Source organism: Drosophila eugracilis, unplaced genomic scaffold (genome assembly GCF_018153835.1).
Source record: "Drosophila eugracilis isolate 14026-0451.02 unplaced genomic scaffold, ASM1815383v1 contig_1765, whole genome shotgun sequence".
Classification (NCBI taxonomy): domain Eukaryota; kingdom Metazoa; phylum Arthropoda; class Insecta; order Diptera; family Drosophilidae; genus Drosophila; species Drosophila eugracilis.
Window position 1 is genome coordinate 4073186 of NW_024572605.1, and position 19926 is coordinate 4093111.

The window sequence follows — 19926 nt, forward strand, 5'->3', positions numbered from 1 at the left end:
TCAAGAAACTGGTCCTAGTAGGAGCTCTACCGAACGTACGGCTGGGACCTAAATAATTTATTAGTAATTTTAAGCTCCCATCTGCGAGCGGGTTGCCCTGCCCGGAACAATTGCATACTTTCGGGCTGCAATTAGTTGGTGTATGTGTGCTGGTGCTTAGTCTGAACTTCGACTGCATTCGTATGCAGCAGGCCTGCGACCAGGCAGGATGTGTATGCTTTGCAGGACCTGCAGTTTATCAGCACTCCAATATGGCAGCCAAGACGATTCCATTTATAACAATAAACGACCGGTTGTAAGCCATCACACACACACACACATACAGAGGCATAGAGATACTACCGGAAACGCACACGCACACACTCACTTAGTAAAGCCAAACCGCAGGGCAGTTGTGCAATATAATTTGACTTGTGTTCGGTTAACACACACACACACACACACACACAGTCAGTTACACATCCATACCCTCATCTAATAATAATAGCTATGTTAATATGCAATTTAGTTGAATTTTCGTTGATCGGTTTAGTTTAGTTTAGTTTAGTTAGTTCATACTTTAATTTAGGGTTTGCTGTGTGGCGGAAATGGTTTTCTGAATTTGACACCACACACATACACTTGTTAAACTAATCCACCGAATAAATACAATCTCATTAACTAAATTTAATAATTAACGCATGGGCAAGCCAATTTCGCCGTTTCCGCCTCGGGCTTGGATTCGCACATTGCGTTATTGCGTTCGGGCAGCAGCGGGTTCTCATTTATTTTAATCATCCAGGACGCGACTGTAATGCGAAATGCGCTGCGAAATGTAGCATACTTTTGTGGTTGGCTGAACAACAGTAAGGAATCGAATATCGAAAAAAAACCGAATATAGAGACAAATTTAAATCGAACTTTCTAAGTGTTTAGTTGAAGAGTCGTTAACCATTCGTAATATGCTAATAAGTGTAGTAAGCTAGTAATGTGGAAATCAAAGAAACACACTACTCTTGCAAAACATACATACATACATACATACATATACACTTCTATAACAAGCAAACACATACATGCATACACATACATAATTATATACTAAGTACACTTATAACATACATACATACATTAACACTCGTACATAAACGCATACATAATACTTACATACATATATGTATAAGCCTATGGAATGCAACATAATCACAGCAAAGTCCTTTTGATAACCGATTTTTGACTATGTACGAACTAATTTTTTGAAACAATTCTGCGTCGCATTTACACACAGGCACACAGACATAATCAGCCATAACCAGACATATATATACATATATACGTTTATATCTATACATATATATATATATATATATACACACACATCAATCTTATCAGGCGAGGAAAAACGCATTAACAAACCGCAAAAACGAAAAACAAAAAACAAAGTAAAAATATCATGTACTGCACAGCAAATTTGCAAAAACAAAAAAAAAGAACAGGAAACACAGTCAAACCAAATAACACACCCACACTTAAACACATACACACACACACACAAGTAATGGACAAATTATTAGAAACTATTCAAAACTACTATTTATTAAATGTTGTTAGCATCAGAAAACCAAGAATAAGCAAATTATGAAATCGCTGTAGTGCAAATGCAAAAACCTAAGAACAAACGAAAATTGTAAACCATCATTGAAACTTATTTATTTTTAAGCCAAGCGTTGCGGCAAGCAAACACAGCGGAAAATAACAAGAAACAAGAAAAAACGATAAATTTGCAAAACATTTCGAAACAGCCACTTCAACAAATCCACAACAAAAACAAACAGTACATAAATACAATTTCTTTGATCTTAAACCAGAAAACCCAAAAACGAAAACGAAAAACAAATAAATGAAAAACTTAAACTTATACACAAAAGAAACTCGAATGAAAACTTTGTTTTATTTAAGAACAATTAGTCCCGCAGTAGTACAACTTCTACACAGAAAGAAAAAGATAAGATATAGTTGAGATCAATCGTTATGAAAAGGGAAATCCTTTGAAAGTAGTTCGAGTTTTCCTACATGGATACACTCAACTAGATGTTATTTTTTTTCTTTCTGTGCCTCTCAATTGCAACTCACCTTACTCACCTATACTTTTGTCATATTTGCAGTTAGCAACAACAACATTACAACAAGTACAGCTAGTACAGTTAGTGGAAACTACAACAACAACAACAACAACAAGCACCTCAGTCACCAAGCCCAAAACCAACCAACAAACTTTAAAAAATAAAATCCCACAAAAAAAACCAATCCAATCAACAAGAACAAACAACAACTACAAAAATAACAGCCACCTCCATTACAAGTACAACAACAACAACAACAACAACAAGAATAACTAGAACAACAACAGCTACAACAACAATTAACAATTAAGAATCGACATTGAAACGCGAAGCATTTTAAAGTCTTCCATTTAAATTAAATTCCGTTGCCAAAGTAATAGTTTTTGCTAATTTGTTGTTATTGGTAACACATTTAGTTAGCCACTTTTCAGTTGCTTGCTGCATGTGGTAAGTAATCTTAGTGCCTAACTAACTAGTTGAAATCACTAAGTAATGCTCACACATAGGCTTAGGTTGAAAGTCAAAGTTTTTAGTTAAGATATAATAGTTGAAAAGTAATGAAGAAATGTTAAAAATCTGTTATAAAAACATTAAATTAAAGATCATAATCGTGTTTCTCTCTTTAATTTTGTTAATATTTACTTTTTATAATTACTTATAATTATATTTAAATTACTAACTTTGCTTATTTATTTGTTTTAATGCTAAATCCCAATATCTCTAATCGCAGCGACCACAAATTAATTGACATATTCGAGTGGCTCTTTCTGTGGGCAAATCTGATTTAAAATATGGCAGGGAAATCGCAGAAAAACAATTATCAGCCAACTGGGCTGTAAAATAGAATAATCCTTGAAATAACCTAATTAACTGCTGCCCACACACGAAATTAAAGCCAATGGTAAATTAATTCAATGCCACGCATAAACAAAATACCAATGAAGGCTGATAAACGGGCAAACAAATTGCAGATATTTAAATTTCAAATTTTTTCGTTTAAAATTCAACTGCCATAAAATTGATTTTACAAGTAAATACACAGCTACTTTAAACAGTTTCTGGCAGATTAAAAAAAAAACTTAGCCTGTCTTTACTTTTGGAAACTGGTTAACTTACTGCCAGAGGGCCGCTTCCCCAATCATTTTCCGCATGACCGATTTTGTGAAATTGCATTTAACAATGTTTAATTAAAAGGACTGACCACCGGATGCCTGCCAATGCCAAGCCATCTTCCGACCTGCTTAATCTAGGGGCAAACTTTTAAAAGCCGAAGTCTCCCCTGTAAGGCGAACAATATTGTTAGCCAGACGGGGTTAGACGGAAAAGGGTCAATCAGGGGCAAGAGAATCATTTATCAAACGACTTGGGCCCACACATACGTGTGCAGCAGCATTCCATCCTGGCCCAATTTGACCCCTTCAATCTACATCTAAATGCCTAAGCTCTGTCTTTGTCCGTGTCTCAGTCCGTTTCTGTTTGTGTTTGTGGCTCAATAAATTATTTACTTAAGCCGAACTTTATGTAAAGCAGCGGATTCTCTCAGTGGTCCTCTCCTAATCCTTTGTCTATTATTTCATTTCCCAAACGTGGGTAAGAAAGTCGGCGAGCCAGGAAAACCAAACGACTTACACAAATATTCCATTTAAAATGCATTGCCTTTTCCCTGGCCAATGCCTTTGGCTTTGGCTTTGGACCGGGAGAGGATCTGTGCTAGGACAGGACTTAGCCCGATTGTCCTTTTGCCCGGCCTGTTTTTTCAGCCTCTTAATAGCAGAAACGTGTATTTATCTATGCTCTATTTATTCGCTTTCAGTCGAGACCACAACAATGGACCAAGTACAAATGCAGCTGTTTCTTTATTTATCTGCCGGGATTAATATTATTTCAGTCATTTTTTCGTACTTGCTTTTAGTTTTGTTGGCTTGCAGTTGGCGTTAAATTGCATGTCGCATGTCCACTGTGCTGTGGCCATTGATTGATGGCAGTTGCTGGAACTCAGCAGCCATGACAAACGCCAAATTGTTTGTCTACCAGCCAAAAATAAAATAGTTCAAATAAATAAATTGCTCTTGGAATTGCGTAAAAAGTTGGCATGTTTGGGGGGCAGCTGAGTTAAATCAATTTGTTTGTGGCCTACACACACATACACAGTCACACACACAGTTTGTTTTCGAGTTTTCCCGAATTTCGTTTCCACCGGCCCCATCGATTCATTTCACTATAGTATAGATACCCGAAGAGCTTATTTACCACTGAAACACCTTCAGGCATTCAAATTGACTTCTCACAAAAAGGATCGCAGAGGGAAGTAAGTCTTACATTTCGAAAGAAAAAGTAAAGGGACCAAACTTATGTTGCTATTTTATGATTTCACTATCATTTCTCTAATAATTTCATTCAGTTTCAAATAAGTTCAGTTGCAGCCACATGACACAAGTTCAGATTTAACATATAGCCTTGGTATATGTTCTTGCTAAGATGAAATAATAAACAGACGCCGCTTGAAACTACTTTAGCCAAATTGCGCGAAGTCAAATTGTAAATAATTAAGCTCAATAAATTGTAAATGGAAAATGTTAAACTCGTTTGTAAAGTTAAAAATAAAAGCGCATGCATTTAGCACATAGAATGTGTAAATATGCACAAGATTCGCTTGCTTTGTATAGTTTGTTTTGTATTTTTATAAATACGTTGCAGTAAGTGGATAGCAAATTGTAAAGAAACTTAAGCACACACAAAAGACTCACACTCGTATGAAATGAAAAACAAATGGGTCCATAAGTCAAATGGAAATTCTCAATAAGTTGCTCAATTTGCTTCGCAAAGTGATTTAACAATTTTCCATTCAATATTTTCATATGTGTGTAAGACAACATTAAATGTATTTTAGACATAAGCCAAATACAATAAAATGCAAGTAAAAACAAAAAAAAATTAAAAACTACAACATAAACTTTAACGTTAACGATAACAATAAATAACACCAATTCAGTGATTGGGAACACAGAAAGTTTGAGAGCTGGAAACAATTAAGCTTAGTGTCAATTGTCTTTCAATTATTTTAGAAATGTGCACAATAACTATTGCAGAACTATAGCTGCTTATAACTAAATATATAGATAGAATTATAACGTAGACGTAACAGCACACCACACAAAAAGAAACAACAACAACAAACTTTTATTTACAATTCAACAGTGTAGTTGGAAGTCTAATTTAATTACTTAAGCGAGTCGAAGTTTGGCCAAAAATGCATCTTGTTATGCTAGCCAAGAAGAATGATCCTAATGTCAATTTCAAAGTAAAACTTAACTGTAGTTGTGTATTATACATGGCAATTAGGTATAATTACTCCAATATTAAATGTATTATTAATGTCTAAGCTAGGCTAAAGCATAATCCACGTGCAATTCCAGTTACTTTAGCCCGCCAAAAAGCCAATTACTTGCATTAATTCGATCGAACGTTTCGACAATTTCAGCAAATTATGCAGGGCATACAAACATACATATGTAATAAATGCACTTTAAAGGGCTAATGGCCCCGATAACCAAATCCACCAAAAACAGCAAACCAAACAAATACACCCTGGCATACACACACACACACACACATATCTGAACTTGATTACGCGAACAAAGCCAAGCATTGTATAAAAGTTGAACGAAGCAATTTGAAAAGCGTGATTTAGATTTTTTCTCACAAAACTAAAACAAGTAAAAAAAAAAAGAGATTCAAATGTGATTTTGCTATACAAAAAAAAAAAACTATGGGGGAAATGGAGTGGAAACAAAAAACAAAAACAAAAATAACGGTAAAACAAAACAAATTAAATTAAATGTACATGTACTGTGTTAAATTCCACGGCTTTTGTTCATGTTTTTTTTTTGGGGATTTTGTTTGCGTTTTTTCGAATTCGAAATGTGTAGAAAGAATACTCGTACATGTAGGTAATTTAGTGTAGCATACATATGTGGGCTGCCGCTGTCAACAATTTGTGACTCGACTCATGCCGCCAGAGCCTTACTCTATCTATCTTGCTGTTTCTGCATTTTAATTGAAATGTTTATTTACGTTTCGTTTCACTGACTAAATGTATAAATGGAGTCCAAATAAAAGCCACCGCCTCTATTTCTAAATAAACTTAGAGAGAATTGTGAACAAATTGTGTCTATACATAGTACATATATACATACCATATACATACCGACAACTATAATTATGACTAAAAAAAAACCAAGTACTAAATGTATGTATGTACCGTATTACGAATCTACGATATATATATATATATATATATAGGGTATACAAGAGCGGGCCGTAAATGATGCCATATATGAATGTATTATTCAAGATAGTTATATACAGCATATACACAGATATTATACATACTTATATACCAGTGCATGAATAACTATTGAACTATATACATACGTGTAGATATATACAACAACAACAACATAATACCGATACGCTAATCCTTTTGGACAACTTTTTCGATGTTGCTCTTACGTACATAAATGCGACGTACTACGTAAACCAAAGATCAATGCAAAGCTAACGATGACGAAGTGCAACAATTAATAAATAGTAGGCGAATTGTAAATTGTGGTGCAACCTGGTCGAGTATAAAGCCAAAATTAAAAACAAAATTTAATATCAGCACTTGCAGATCAGATATATTCCAATCGTCACAATTGTGTTTGTCTTTACGAGAGAACTTGGTCTTAACTTCCTGATTTGAATTTCCTTAGCAAGCTTTTGGACTCATTCCTGCCGGCACCACTTTAATTTACCAAAAACTACCCACCAGCTGCTCTTCCAAAAAGGCGCCTACCAATCTATACAAATCCCTCTTTTCAAGCAGATGCATATATGAATATATATATTATGTATGTGTCTCAACGATGCCATCACTATAAGAGAAGCTCTTCTAAACGCTGACTGCAGAATACCACCATGTTAAAAACAACTTAAAACTAAACCAAAACAAAAGGCAAATCCTAACTAACTCGAGAGTATTTTAAAGGGAGAAAGTTTGGGCGAAAGTGAGGCCATAATCTATCTTTCGGCAGAGTAATCAGAGGGATGATAGGCTCATCAGAATCGTACTTACAATTAGAGTGTATACAAGCATAAATCGAGTAAATTGAATAGCGTATAAAGTATATTTTATTAGTAGCAAAATTTAAATGGTAACAGTAACAGTAACAGTAACAGTAACAGTAACGGTAACAGTAAACGTAACAGTATAACAGAAACAGTAAGGATGGAGTAAATGTTAAACAAACAAAGGATTAAAAGAATTAATAATAAATATTATACCTAGCAATAAGTGTCTATTGAAGATCATTGCAACCTAACACAAGAAATGGCAATTCAAACCAACAAAATGTTGTTAAGTTTTCCGCTTTATGTGTCAAATTAGCTAAAGATTGTAATTAACATTAAATGCTTAACGAATAATACAAGAAAGTTATGAATAACCAGATACTCAAAAAGGCTAACTCATTTTTGAACTGTTGGCGCCATGATTTTAATTGTAAAGAAATTATTTAGTTATACAACATTCGCTTGAAAGAGAGGTGGAGACGTTTTATTTATCTTTTAGTAAACTAAGCATAAAAAATATAAAAAACGAAAAGCCCCATCCGTAAACCAAAGAAAGAACTTTAAACGACAAATGCAAATCGTGCAAAACCAAGAGCAAGAGCCTCAGAAAGGCGTTTAAATACAAAAATTTCTAAACGTAATTCCAAATGCATATGCTAATTGGGGATTTACGGAATCTGAACAAGGTACTGCCGGTACCCCAAAAAACAATAATAACTAACAGAGAAATGGAATATTATGAAAATCTATGCAGACAAATATTGTAACAGCAACCGAAAAACCAAATTCAAACGCGACAAAAACTAAATAAAAATAAAATATTAAATTAAAAAGAAAACTTTGCTTTTCACTATATGCCATTTACCACTATCCCAGTTTGTTAATTTTCTAACCCGTAAATATTTCCCGCTGACTGCTGCCCCCTCCCCAAAAAACGAAGCTCCCCATCGGATTATCTGCAGTTCAAAATCCGCGTGATTGCAACTGCAGCCAGTGCGGTGGCAAAAACTTTTCTTTCGCTATCCGAAATGGTTATGGGGATCCGCTGAGTTGGGTTTTTTGCTGGTGACAAGGATGTCCTCGTGGTCCTAGAGGTCGGTTCGGTTCGCTTCGGTTTCATGTCCACATTTCAAACTGCGCTGTTATGGCGGTGGTTTTTCAAATGCACAGTTACGCGTTCTCACTTGGGGTGTACATGGAATTCTCTAACAGATATTGTTTTTCCCCCAAACTATTCCGGGGAAAAAGCATTTCAGATAACAGGTGAAGAAGTCTTATTCTGTCTCGGCTTTTAAAGCTCTAGATTCAAGGAAGGAAAGAAAGGTTTCTCTTTAAGATGAGAAATGCTCTGCTAGTATACTATAGTTCAATACCAGCTACCTTGCTCGTTTGAAAAATGGAAAACTTTGTATTTGCAAAGATATCCATAACTATTGAGAGTTGCTGCCCCCTCTGGCAATTAATATTTTAGTTTTCAGATTCCAATGTTGTGCCATCTGAACTGTCAGGAGACAGGACCAGCCAACAGCAAAACCATAATAAAAACCAGACAATTAATATTGTTCACTGTCAAATCGTGGCACTTAACATGGCACAGATTGCGGAATGCGGTGGCTCTTTCTGTCCTGGTCAATATAAAAGAGATTGCCTTTCCGGCTGCAGAGCAACTTCTAATTGACTTGACTAGGATGTCTGGCTGGTTGGTTGGTGCTGCGGAGGCAAATGTCTTCATTAGTTTAATTGCAAACATTATTATTGCACACCAAAAGTTGCACTTGAATGCGCCGTGGCAGCCAGGAAGTTCACTCAGCTTGACTCATTTGGCAAACGATTCTCGGCCAAGAGAGATAATGAGGCAAAAGGCCAGAGCCGCTAGAGGAAAAGGCATGAAAACAAAGTGAATTTTTCCTTGTTTTTCGCGTTGAATTTTTTCCGCTTTCCCGCCGCTGCATAAAATGGCTAAATTATACAGATAGAAAGAAGGAAATCTCTGGCAGCTGCCAAAATGCCAAGCAGTCGGCTAAGTGGGTAAACTTCGTCGGAGTGTTGCAATTCTTTAAACGTTTTTACTTTTAATTTGGTTAATAGACTTGTTCCATCTTAATTAGAATACAAAGGAAAGAGTAGAAAACAAAGTAAAATGTAAATGATTCTCGAAATAAAGAAAAACAACTTTAAATAAGACTTGAGTTAAGTTTCTTGAAGAAATGCTGATTAAAGGATTTTCAAAATAGAAAACAGGAATATTTTCCAGGGCGAATATACAGCTCTTTTGAGTTATGACTTATTAACTTATAAAAAAGAACAATCAGTTCATGAGGTAAATATTTCTTTTTAAAAATTATTTTTCCTGGCAAACTTCTTACCCTTACTCCTTCTTGGCTCACAAAGTTTAACAATGTCTGCAAATCATCTCTACACCATTTTCCTTTACAACCCCACTTTTCATTTTGCCAAAGATTGCGGAAATTTTGCTTTTTCGAAGCTCTTAGCTTACCGTCAAGTTGCTCAAGTTATATTAAATTTTCGCCAAGGATCCCAATTTTAAGACGCCAACGACACTTGCCACCGTATACTCGTACATAGTATAGCCAACAATGTGTCTGCTCTCCTCTCGAAGAAGCTACTTAAAGTTTTTGGCGCAAAAATAATTACTTTTCATTAACATGGCCGGCCAGTTAGAGGCTCATTCTTGGCACCTGCTCTTTTTTCTTGCCAAAAACTGACAAAGCCAAATAAACTTGACCGTCCGAAAAGGAAAAACACGGACAGCATGGACAGGGCAAGGAGGGAAAATTAGAAAATACATTTTTCAGCATTAAAAAGTGTTCGACGTGCGGAGATTGCGGTAATTTCGCTTAACAGTTGGTTGCTGGCGCCAACACAAGGTACACATGCTGTGGTGCCAGTCAAATGCACCTGCTCCTCGCCGGGTTGGCCTTTAGGTGGGTGGGTGGATGGCTGTAGGACGGGCAAACCTGGACTCTCGGGAGGTAACCAACCATGTGGGCGGCGCTAAATGTCGAAAGTGCAGGCCCAGCTGTCGGGATGGGCGTGGTCCCTGGCTACCCCCGGGGGCTGAAGGTTGAAGGTGGGTTTAGATGGTAGATTGGAGGTTGGGAGGTTGGAGTTTGGGGGCATGGCAGCAGCTGGCACTTGACATGAGCAACGGCAACGAAACAACTCGAGGGCTTTCAACTACTCTCGCACATTTCGCTTCCGCTTAGAAATGGCAAAAACACGTCGCAGCCAACCTCCTCTCCCCCTTTTTCCGACTTTACCAGCTAGTGGAAAAACTCAACCACACAGCATACAACACTTGTACCCACTGTTTGAAAAATAAAGTGTAACTAAAAAAGCTGAAATGAGATACTGGCAAACAAAAAAAAAAATGATGCAGTGGCCAGCGGGCAACGTTGGATGGCAAATTTATAACTTAATATCAGATTGTGTCGAGTGGGTTGGCACTCGCAAATGCTATTTCTGAAGTGTATTTAATTATGACAATTGCCAAAGTCAATTGTTTATCGTTTGGAAATGAATTGTTGCTAGAATATATTAAACTGATAAATAGATTTGTTTGAGTGGGAATTGCGTTATTTAAAATGAATTTAAATGGGAATTTTTATCGACCATTAATATAACTTAACGTGAAGTCTCATATTAATTAAGTCAACATTATCATCATAATTTATCATCTAAAAATCCAAGGAGACATTTGAAACTTATCTTACCCATTGTACTGGCATACAATATGGCTTAATGTATTTAAGCGCTTTCGGCGGCAAGCATAAACAGCGAAAGACTTGGCGAAAAAATGAGAAAGCACATGGTTTTGTCCAGGACTTCAAAGCCTGACAGGAGATGCACCACTCCACCATCCTGGCACTTACGAAGGAAGTAAATATAGCTCCAGGTAACAGACAACTGGCTGGTTTCCCACGCACTGGGAGTAGCTCCAAGACAGAGGACTCAAATACAAGTTACGAAAGCGTTAAATTACAACGCTTTTGACAAATCATCGGACAAACAAGGCAACACAAGCCGTCCTGTCAATAGGACATTAGAGCCAGCCAGAGCTAAGAGGAAAAACCATCGACTGCATCAATCATAAATATTTTAAGCCGCAAACACTGGCGATGGCTTTGTGCCTTTGTGCTCCGGAGCAAGTGTGTTTGTGTGAGAATGCGTGGCTAATTGCATTACCAGGCTGCAGCTATGTGGCCTCAAATGCCAAGACACGACCTGATAAGCCTTCGTGGCTGCCACCGAGCTCTCATGGCATTTGCGTCAATTATGTAGTTTTGCAGCAATTAAATTTTAATGAGCAATGCAACATGCTGCCAGCCCCTTCGACATCGTTTAACAGCTAGTCAAGCGAAAAGGCCATTTGCTAGAATTTAATATCAACTAAAAGTTCAGCAGCTTACATTCTTCCATCTCAATGGAGGCCATTAGAGTGATATTTTGTTTAATAAATCAATACGATTTATCAGCTCCCATTTGTCTGTCTGTAAGTACCTTCCACATAGCATAAAAACGTTAAGTGCCCACAAAAGGTATTTAAAATTCATTGATCAAATTAGGGCCTAAACTGACCTATTTCCCACCTTGTCGAACTTAATTTGGTTCTAGTGGAGTGCATGCATTTTAGTTGGGAACAAAGCGATGGGTCAGAGCAGCAGGTTCAGCCATCGCATGACCAAAACCTATTTGTCCAATTATATGGCCCTTGTCGCATAAACCGCGAAATGTTAAATATGCCCGATTTGCACTTAAGATAAAATTGCAATAGGGCCTTATGAGCTAATAAACGTTTTCAGCAACAGAGCGGATTTGACAACAGAACTCGTTAAACTTATAAAAGCAATATAATATACAATAATATTTCGTAATATAAAATAAGAAAGTTCCTAAATTAAATACAAAATAATTTAACCAAAAAAAAAGTACAAATTCCATTAGTTACGAAATCAAACCCTTAAACCGCTCCTGATCCATTTTATAGTCATTACTGCCATTGACTTTGACCCAGCTGAGTTTGTAAGCTGCAGTAACCTGGTGATAAATAGTATCCATGTTCCACAGTTAACTGGGTCCACATGCAAAGGGCTAAGCGTCCTTCAACTTGACAGTAACCCTCTGGCACTCGCCCAACAAATATGGATAATCGTGCCACGGAACTTATTCTCAGAGAACGAGATGTTTTTCCATCTCCTGGTTACGAGAACATCGTATTGCTCAACAACTCTTTCGTTTTGGAAATGTTCTTCAGGATAACGCAAATTTATCACTTCAAGAACTTCATTTTCTACATATCCGAGAAACTGGATTTAAACAACAAGGACTCGAAAGAATTTTTCTATGACTTCTGGACTTACTTTCCTTTAGCACCCAACTTGATAATAACTCGGGAGCACCCTGTTGCTATACCAATGATGCAGTTCATCAGCACTCCGTCGCTGGTGATGGTCTTCACCACGGGCAAAGACGATCCTATTATGGAGGTGGCTGCTCAAAGTCTGCATGGGATTCGCTGGCTCAAGACCATATTCATTCTCTTTCCTAGTCTCCAAAGTCGGGACTTCGAGGTAAATCCAGAGTCACTCGTCCACTTCTCGGCCGAGATCAAGGATATCTACGACTGGGTGTGGAGTAAGCAGTTCATAAACACTTTGCTTGTTACTATTCAGAATAATGTGTTTGTACTGGATCCGTATCCCACACCATCGGTTGTTAATAGAACCGGCGTATGGAAAGCTGAGGATTTCTTCCAGAAATATGCAAAAAACATGAAAGGATATGTAGTGAAGACTCCCATTCTGTACGATATGCCGAGGGTATTCAAGTCGGATCGACCCACCAATAGATATGAGAAGAACTTCATCCACGGTACCAGTGGCAATTTATTCCTGGGATTCCTTGAATTCGTCAATGCCACTCTATTGGATACCACAGCGAATATGACAGTTGACTATTTGAACATTACAAGTCTTCTAGATTTGGTGTCCCTGGGAGTTTATGAGACCCTGATACACTCCCTAACCGAAATAACCGCCAAGAACGTTGTCAGTTATAGCTACCCTATTGGTATCAATGACTGTTGCATCATGGTGCCCTATCGGAATCAATCCCCTGCAGATCAATACATGCGGGAGGCTCTCCAGGAAAATGTGTGGATACTGATCATCCTCTTTACACTCTACATAGCTCTGGCCATTTGGCTGTGTTCGCCGTTGAGACCTCGTGACCTCAGTGCTGCATTCCTGCAATCTATCTGCACTCTAACCTACAGTGCTCCCACCTTTATCCTCCGAACGCCAACGTTGCGTATGCGTTATTTGTACATTTTACTGGCCATCATGGGAATAGTCACGTCGAACTTGTACATTTCCCGGATGACCAGTTACTTTACCACAGCCCCACCACAGCGTCAGATCAACACGGTCCAAGATGTCGTCGAAGCCAATCTGAGAATCAAAATGCTGGGCGTTGAGTATGCAAGAATGGCCAAATCGCCGGCCCAATACCCAACTAGCTTTTTGGGCCAGGTGGACTTGGTGGACAAGCACATGCTGGACCTCCATAGAGATCCATTTAATACCTCTTATGGCTATACGGTGAGCAGCGATCGCTGGCGTTTTCTGGACATGCAGCAACTACATCTTCGGAAGCCCATCTTCCGTTTAACGGACATCTGCGAGGGTCCATTCTACCATGTATACCCCATGCATCGGGACACACATCTGCGCTCTCCAATGACCGAGTACATTATGATCGCTCAGCAGGCCGGACTAATGAATCACTGGAAACGCGAGGCATTCTGGGAGGCAGTGCACCTTCATCTAATCCAAGTGCATCTTTTCGACGAGGAACCGATGGCCCTTAGCCTGAATTTCTTCGCCAGCATCCTGCGCACCTGGACTCTTGGTCTTGTTTTGTCCGGACTGGCTTTTGCGGCAGAGATGAAGTGGTACCAGCACGTGACCCTTAAGCGACGACCTGTTATTCGATTAACTCGAAAGCCAACGTCATTTTTAAGGAGATTCATGAAGTTGTGATAAGCAGAAATCACAACGATTGTAAAAATCATAATGCAGGATTAAAAATTTTCAACAAATACTAAATTAACAGTGGTATATCAGAACTCTTTACAAATTTAATTGTATCTTAGAATAATTATAAGAATTATCAACTGGACTTTGGGAAAATGTGGTCCAAGGCCTGCATTTCGTATCGTTTTCTTCCTCATTTTTGAGACATTTCTGTAATACACCTCCTAAATAAGGCACTTAATTTCATAACTAACTTTCTTATATAAAACTTTAAGTCATAGTTCCACTAGAAAGCTTTTCAAATACGAACACAATTCCGGCAAGAAAACTCATTACCAAAAGTAAAATAAAGGCAATGGCCAGATGTTGTAGTCCGGCGGAAGTGTACTCTTGACTTTTTGGGAACCGCTCAACCAATCCGGCATGGAGGGCAGATCCAAAGCTGCTGCGGGCATAAAAGTTGAGAAGACCCGAAGAGTGGATGCGAAATGTGAAGTACTCGATGTCCCGCCATAAGGAGGAATCCATTTGAAGGGGAAAAGCCAGATGATAGGAGCCGAAGCAGATGTCACTCAGCTTGAACAGGCGCTGTTTCAGATGGCTCTGCTGCTCGTCAAGGAACTGCCAGTGATCCTCGGTGATGAAATAGGCAAAGGAGCTGTTGAATCTGGTTTGGTGCTGAGAGAAAATGGCAGAGTCCACGGGGCGCAGCAGTTTGAGGAAATTCTCAGGCAACTCCTTATTAAGATTTAGCAGAAATTCCATCTCGTAATCAATAATCATGACGGGCAATTGAGCACTCACTATGTCATCCATGGTGTTGATCTGAGCGTGGAAGAGATTCACGGTCAGAATGCTGCCCAAATTGGAGGTGTAGTAGGCGGAAAGGAAAAATCCATGGAAAAACACCGTGAAAAGAAGAAGGAAACGTAGGAGGCAGGGTTGTTGGAGTTGCCCTTCGGTAGGTACGTTGATGATATAACAAAAGGAGTCAAATAAGGCACCTTGATAATCTGACCACCCACCAAACATCCTCAGCCACATTAGCTCCAGGAGAACTAAGGCAAAAAGAGCTCCCAATGCGAAGAACCATACGTTCCAGGCGAAAGGTTGCAGGGGATAGAAGTACGTGGATACACTATTGTAAAGAGGAACCATTAAGCACCACTTAACCACCAACAGTGGGTATGTCTTCTCCACCTCCTCGTCGGGCATAAATAATGCGTAAGCATGGGCACAGAACTCCATCTTTCGTTCACGGACTAACTGCAAAGCCTGCTTCATATTAATCACCTGCCCACCAAGGGCATCTGGCGGCATTTGGAGCTCCGTAAAGGTGCCGTTGATAAATTTCACAAAGGTATCGATGATCCGATAGGTACTCCCATCATAGCGTCCTTGAGACTGGAACAAATGTGGCAGATCCTGGCGCAACGGTGTGGTGAATCCGAAACCCTCCACATCCGAGCGGGCATTTAAAACCTTCTTCCAGACCTTTCCGATGTACCTCAAGAAGTCGGTGCGGTTCTGGAAGGATATGGTGGGAAATTTGGAAACGCCAAAAAGTTGGTTTATTCCCTCCTCCGACTCAAAGTACACCATAGAGTTCATAAACTGCTCATTGTAGGCAAATAGCAGCAGGTCGTGAATCGGCTGCATGTCACCCACTTTGTCCACATACATTATCACCGAGAAGTAGAAGTGCCGTCCAAGTAGTACCTTGCTAAACACCTTCATTATTGGATCCTCTGCTCCAGTTGTAAACACAAAGCTCATGTGGTTTCTCTGGGCCGACGAGTGAATCATTCGCATTTCCGTATTGTTGTTAACCACCGTCTGGGTTGCGGTCTTTCCAAAGGCATCATCTATGCGCATGACAAACTCATCCACTTGATCCAAACGCTGATGCGGACTTATGAACCACACTATCTCCTGGAACACTTTCAATCGAGCAAATGGACCCAACAGATTCAGCAGGTAGTTCATGTTCCAGCCTTGACTTCGATGACATGAAACCAATAATAAAACACAAATCAGTTTCGATGGTTGCATGTCTTCCTTCAAGAAGCTTCAGGAAGTAAGTGAACTAGGACTTAGGTTAACTAGCTAGGTTAACTCATTTGCTCCGGCTTGCTTCGCTTTAATTGGTCTACTGGGAAATCTTTAACATTGCCTCCCTTGGTAATAATTAAAACATTACACTAACAAATTCCTTCTCTTGCATACCAAATACCTTGCCTTTCTCGTATTATAGAAACCTTAACCATTGCCGTTTTCAAAGTTATTATTATCTCATTTAAGCTTTATGATAATCAACCCCTTGTCAAATTTTTTATAAGCGTCATCTATATTATATCAATCTGGGAATATATATATATATATATACAGTATATGTTTTAAAAAATCTAAGTTTTCTACAATTTGAATCAATCAAAATAAAGTTGACTTTGCACCAAAAGAAGTTGAGAAAAAATTAGTCATAGCACTCGAATGGTTCGTACTGCGGCCGCCTTTCCTTTCGTCGATGGATATAAAGCTCCAAACAATAGACAAACGAACTAATGGGTATTCCCACGACCAAGACAATCCAGGCCGTATTGAAGAACTCCAGGTTTAGCGGCTCCACGGGGTAGGTGTCGAGAAACACCTTAGCATAGCCAGCCCTCTTGGCATAGCGGAAAGCAATCTCCTCCCAGTAATTCCACAATCCCGCCTGCCAAACGTTCAAGATGAAGTAATCCAAGGATTCCGCAAAACTGGCGTTGGGGCTCATGGGGATCGCATTGAAAAGGCCACCAAAACACACTTTCGACAGGTGAAAATAAGGCTGGATAAGAACCCGCTGCTGTCGATTGAAGAACAACCAAGCATCTTGGGTGACCACATAGGCGAAGGATCGCGAAGGGCTCGAAAGCATTGCCTGATAGTCCTGTCAGCTACGCGGGTCAAACTGCGGATCCAGCGAGGTGGTGTTCACCACTGGAAGCCAACGCAACTCATCCAGCAGTGTATCCGGAATGATGATCCGTAGCCTCGAATGGATTAGATCAGCCCAGGTATCGATGGGCCGCAGGAAAACCGGCTTCATGTCGAAGGCCGTCATGTGGCTTAGATGGTAGTTGGTCACGATGAAGCCCAAGATGTAGAGGAGGGTATAGAATAAGATTACCCGTAATGATGCATGCTTTAATTTCACAGTCATATTCATGTTGGGGCTGAACATCAGAAGAGCCATGGCGTGGAGCACGTTTCGGGTGAAGGAACGGGTGGCATTACCAGGCTCCCGCCAGTGCACATACTTCAAAAGTAGGGCAATGTACATGGTGCCCAGAAACAGGCATGTCCAAATGTACCTGCCCAGAGGCCACACCATGTACATCCATTTGGGCAACTCCGGGGCGAGTGGTACCATCACACAGTTTGTCATCAGCTCTAGTGGGTAACTGTGCCGCGTCACGTTGGAGAGGTCATCCATCTTATCTGGACGTATTATAACCCCATGAAGCGAAAGGTTGTACAAACCATTTATAATGTCCTCCTCCACGGCTGATTTCTTGGGCAGACTCTCCAGAGGATCGAGATCCAGTTGGTAATGGTACATATTGGCGAAGTGCTTCACTACCTCCATGTAGGGTCCGCAGAAGATTGGTTCCGCGTTTTCTGATTCGTTAAAGATGAATGCGTGGGGAATATCAAAACTATAGGGCGAGCGGATCACACCACTCGCCAGGTCCGTGTCGACCAGCATTTTAGGGCCAACTATCTAGATTGACGTGCTCTTGACCAGGTTTATATAGTTCATATATATATTATAAAGGACACGCGCAAAAAAAAGCTACCCTGGCAGACTGGCTGGCACCCAAAGTTTATAGTATAGCGAAATCCGGTTTATTTGACTGCAAAGTTCAAAGATCTGTCGTTTAATGACACGTTTTTATGTCCTGCCGATTATCGTGCCGATTGTAAAGCTCTATGACCAACACATCGATGAGAAGGACACCCTAGAAAGTTATATGCCACTTATCAAAAATATTTTTGCACTCTGGACTTTGTTGTTATGGAGTCCGGTCCGAACCACCCACATCCCAACCTTTGTGCAGTTATTGGAGCGAAAGTACTTTCACAATTCACAAAAAGCGCCCAGTTTTTGTTTCGCATATTCAAAAAACTGGCCATAAAAGTCACAAAAAAATCCTATGAGGCCTTCACGGGTGTGTGGGAATGTGTATTTGAATTGGCAGCTTTCATGTAAATACTTTTCAATTTTTTAGGGTTTCTGCTCTACAAAACAACGACGATTTCCACCATACAACCACATCCTATGACCACCAGTGCTTGGAAGTGGGCCGAATAAAAAACAAAAAACCAGCCATTGAAATAATATTGCACTTAAGGGTAATTACAAAATCGTTAAACGCAAAATTAAATGAAACTGGATTGTACAAGTTCAGATTGGAGAGTTTCGGTTGCTGGCAATCGAAACCTGTTCGTGGGGGCCGTTAAGGCAAAAGTTCATCGATTGCCGAGGATATGAATGTTGCCAACCAAAAGGATGTCTTTTATCTTCATTAATTGAGGCGCAAGGATCCAATGAGGTATTAATTCTGCTATAGATGAATAAATACAACAATCTCATATGGTTTGTGAATGGCAAAATTAATTAATTATTTATTTTTTTCTTAAAATTTATATGAGCAGGGATATATCCTTTCAATCTAATAGAACAGAACTAAAGCTCAACGTATACAAAGGTGCAATCCATATTCAATATTTCTAATCGTATTTGGGGTAAAATATTTCAATTCGCCTTGAAAACCTTAAAAGTTTAAATTGGTTGGAAAGACTTTTTATTCAACAAGCAAGCCCCAAAAAATCTTTCTGCTTAGCTTCAAATTCATTTACAAACTCTGCTAAAGTGAATAAATAAATAAATATATTTTTTTGAATCTGTTCTTTTTCCCATTAAACATGTATATAAATTACAATAAATCCATACCTTAGAAGGGTCGAACCGTTCTAAATTTATTCATACGAGTATGTGGTTTATTTTTGGAACTGCTTTACTTTCGCAACAACCTCCAACCCGTGTAGGGTAGAAACCCTGAGAAGACCATATCGACGCTGATAGCAAATCGAATCGAAATACTAAGCCCAGCACCACGCCCACTGTTCGGCCCCCTGACCAGCGCCCCAAGTTTCCTGGCCTAGCAAATTGAAATTAATTTATGAGCCAAAATCTTGTTTATAGGCTGACGGTTTGTCGGCTTTGTGGGTTTGTCTGCTTTGCTCTAGTGCTGCGGACTTTCACTGGCTCTTGTTGTTGATTGAGGTGAGATTGGAGAGGTAGTTGCTCTGCCATCGAATGGTTTTTGGAGCAAAGAAATTAAAGCAAATTGCTTATGTTCGCGATTGGGGGTAAATGATTCCCGTTCCTTCAGAGTCGTGAATGTCCAGCGATTGGGAGAGGTCTTTGTCACTGCAAAGTTTAAATCTACGTATGAATCTTATTCATATCGTTCTTTTTGTACATAACAACTAATATCTGTCACAAAAAGCATATCTAACCAAAACCACTACTACCACAATAAATATTTTCAGCAATTAAGAATAAGAAACACTTCACCTGCTAGGCAATATATTTTTCAAGGATATCTCAA

General features: G+C 39.2%; 3 protein-coding genes across 3 annotated transcripts; 1 reads left to right on the top strand and 2 right to left on the bottom strand.

Annotated features, from left to right (window-relative positions):
* Positions 1-12376: 12376 nt before the first annotated feature.
* On the top strand, positions 12377-14275 carry LOC108109026. Its single transcript, XM_017217300.1, has one exon. It carries the CDS (start codon positions 12377-12379, stop codon positions 14273-14275), a length of 1899 nt encoding a protein of 632 aa, XP_017072789.1.
* Positions 14276-14539: 264 nt separating this feature from the next.
* Positions 14540-16255, bottom strand: LOC108108881. The gene has a single exon (XM_017217099.1). It carries the CDS (start codon positions 16253-16255, stop codon positions 14540-14542), a length of 1716 nt encoding a protein of 571 aa, XP_017072588.1.
* Positions 16256-16720: 465 nt separating this feature from the next.
* On the bottom strand, positions 16721-18017 carry LOC108109025. The gene is made up of 2 exons (XM_017217299.1): positions 17250-18017; positions 16721-17198 (listed from the first exon to the last, which is right to left on the bottom strand). Exons 1-2 carry the CDS (start codon positions 18015-18017, stop codon positions 16743-16745), a joined length of 1224 nt encoding a protein of 407 aa, XP_017072788.1. The 3' UTR covers positions 16721-16742.
* Between the last annotated feature and the right edge of the window lie 1909 nt (positions 18018-19926).

Coding starts and splice junctions, on each gene's coding strand:
- LOC108109025 (XM_017217299.1), bottom strand. CDS start 18,017: ATGCTGGTCGACACGGACCTGGCGAGTGGTGTGATCCGCTCGCCCTAT. Junction 17,199..17,249: donor ATGAGTTGCGTTGGCTTCCA/GTGGTGAACACC, acceptor CGTAGCTGACAG/GACTATCAGGCAATGCTTTC.
- LOC108108881 (XM_017217099.1), bottom strand. CDS start 16,255: ATGAACTACCTGCTGAATCTGTTGGGTCCATTTGCTCGATTGAAAGTG.
- LOC108109026 (XM_017217300.1), top strand. CDS start 12,377: ATGGATAATCGTGCCACGGAACTTATTCTCAGAGAACGAGATGTTTTT.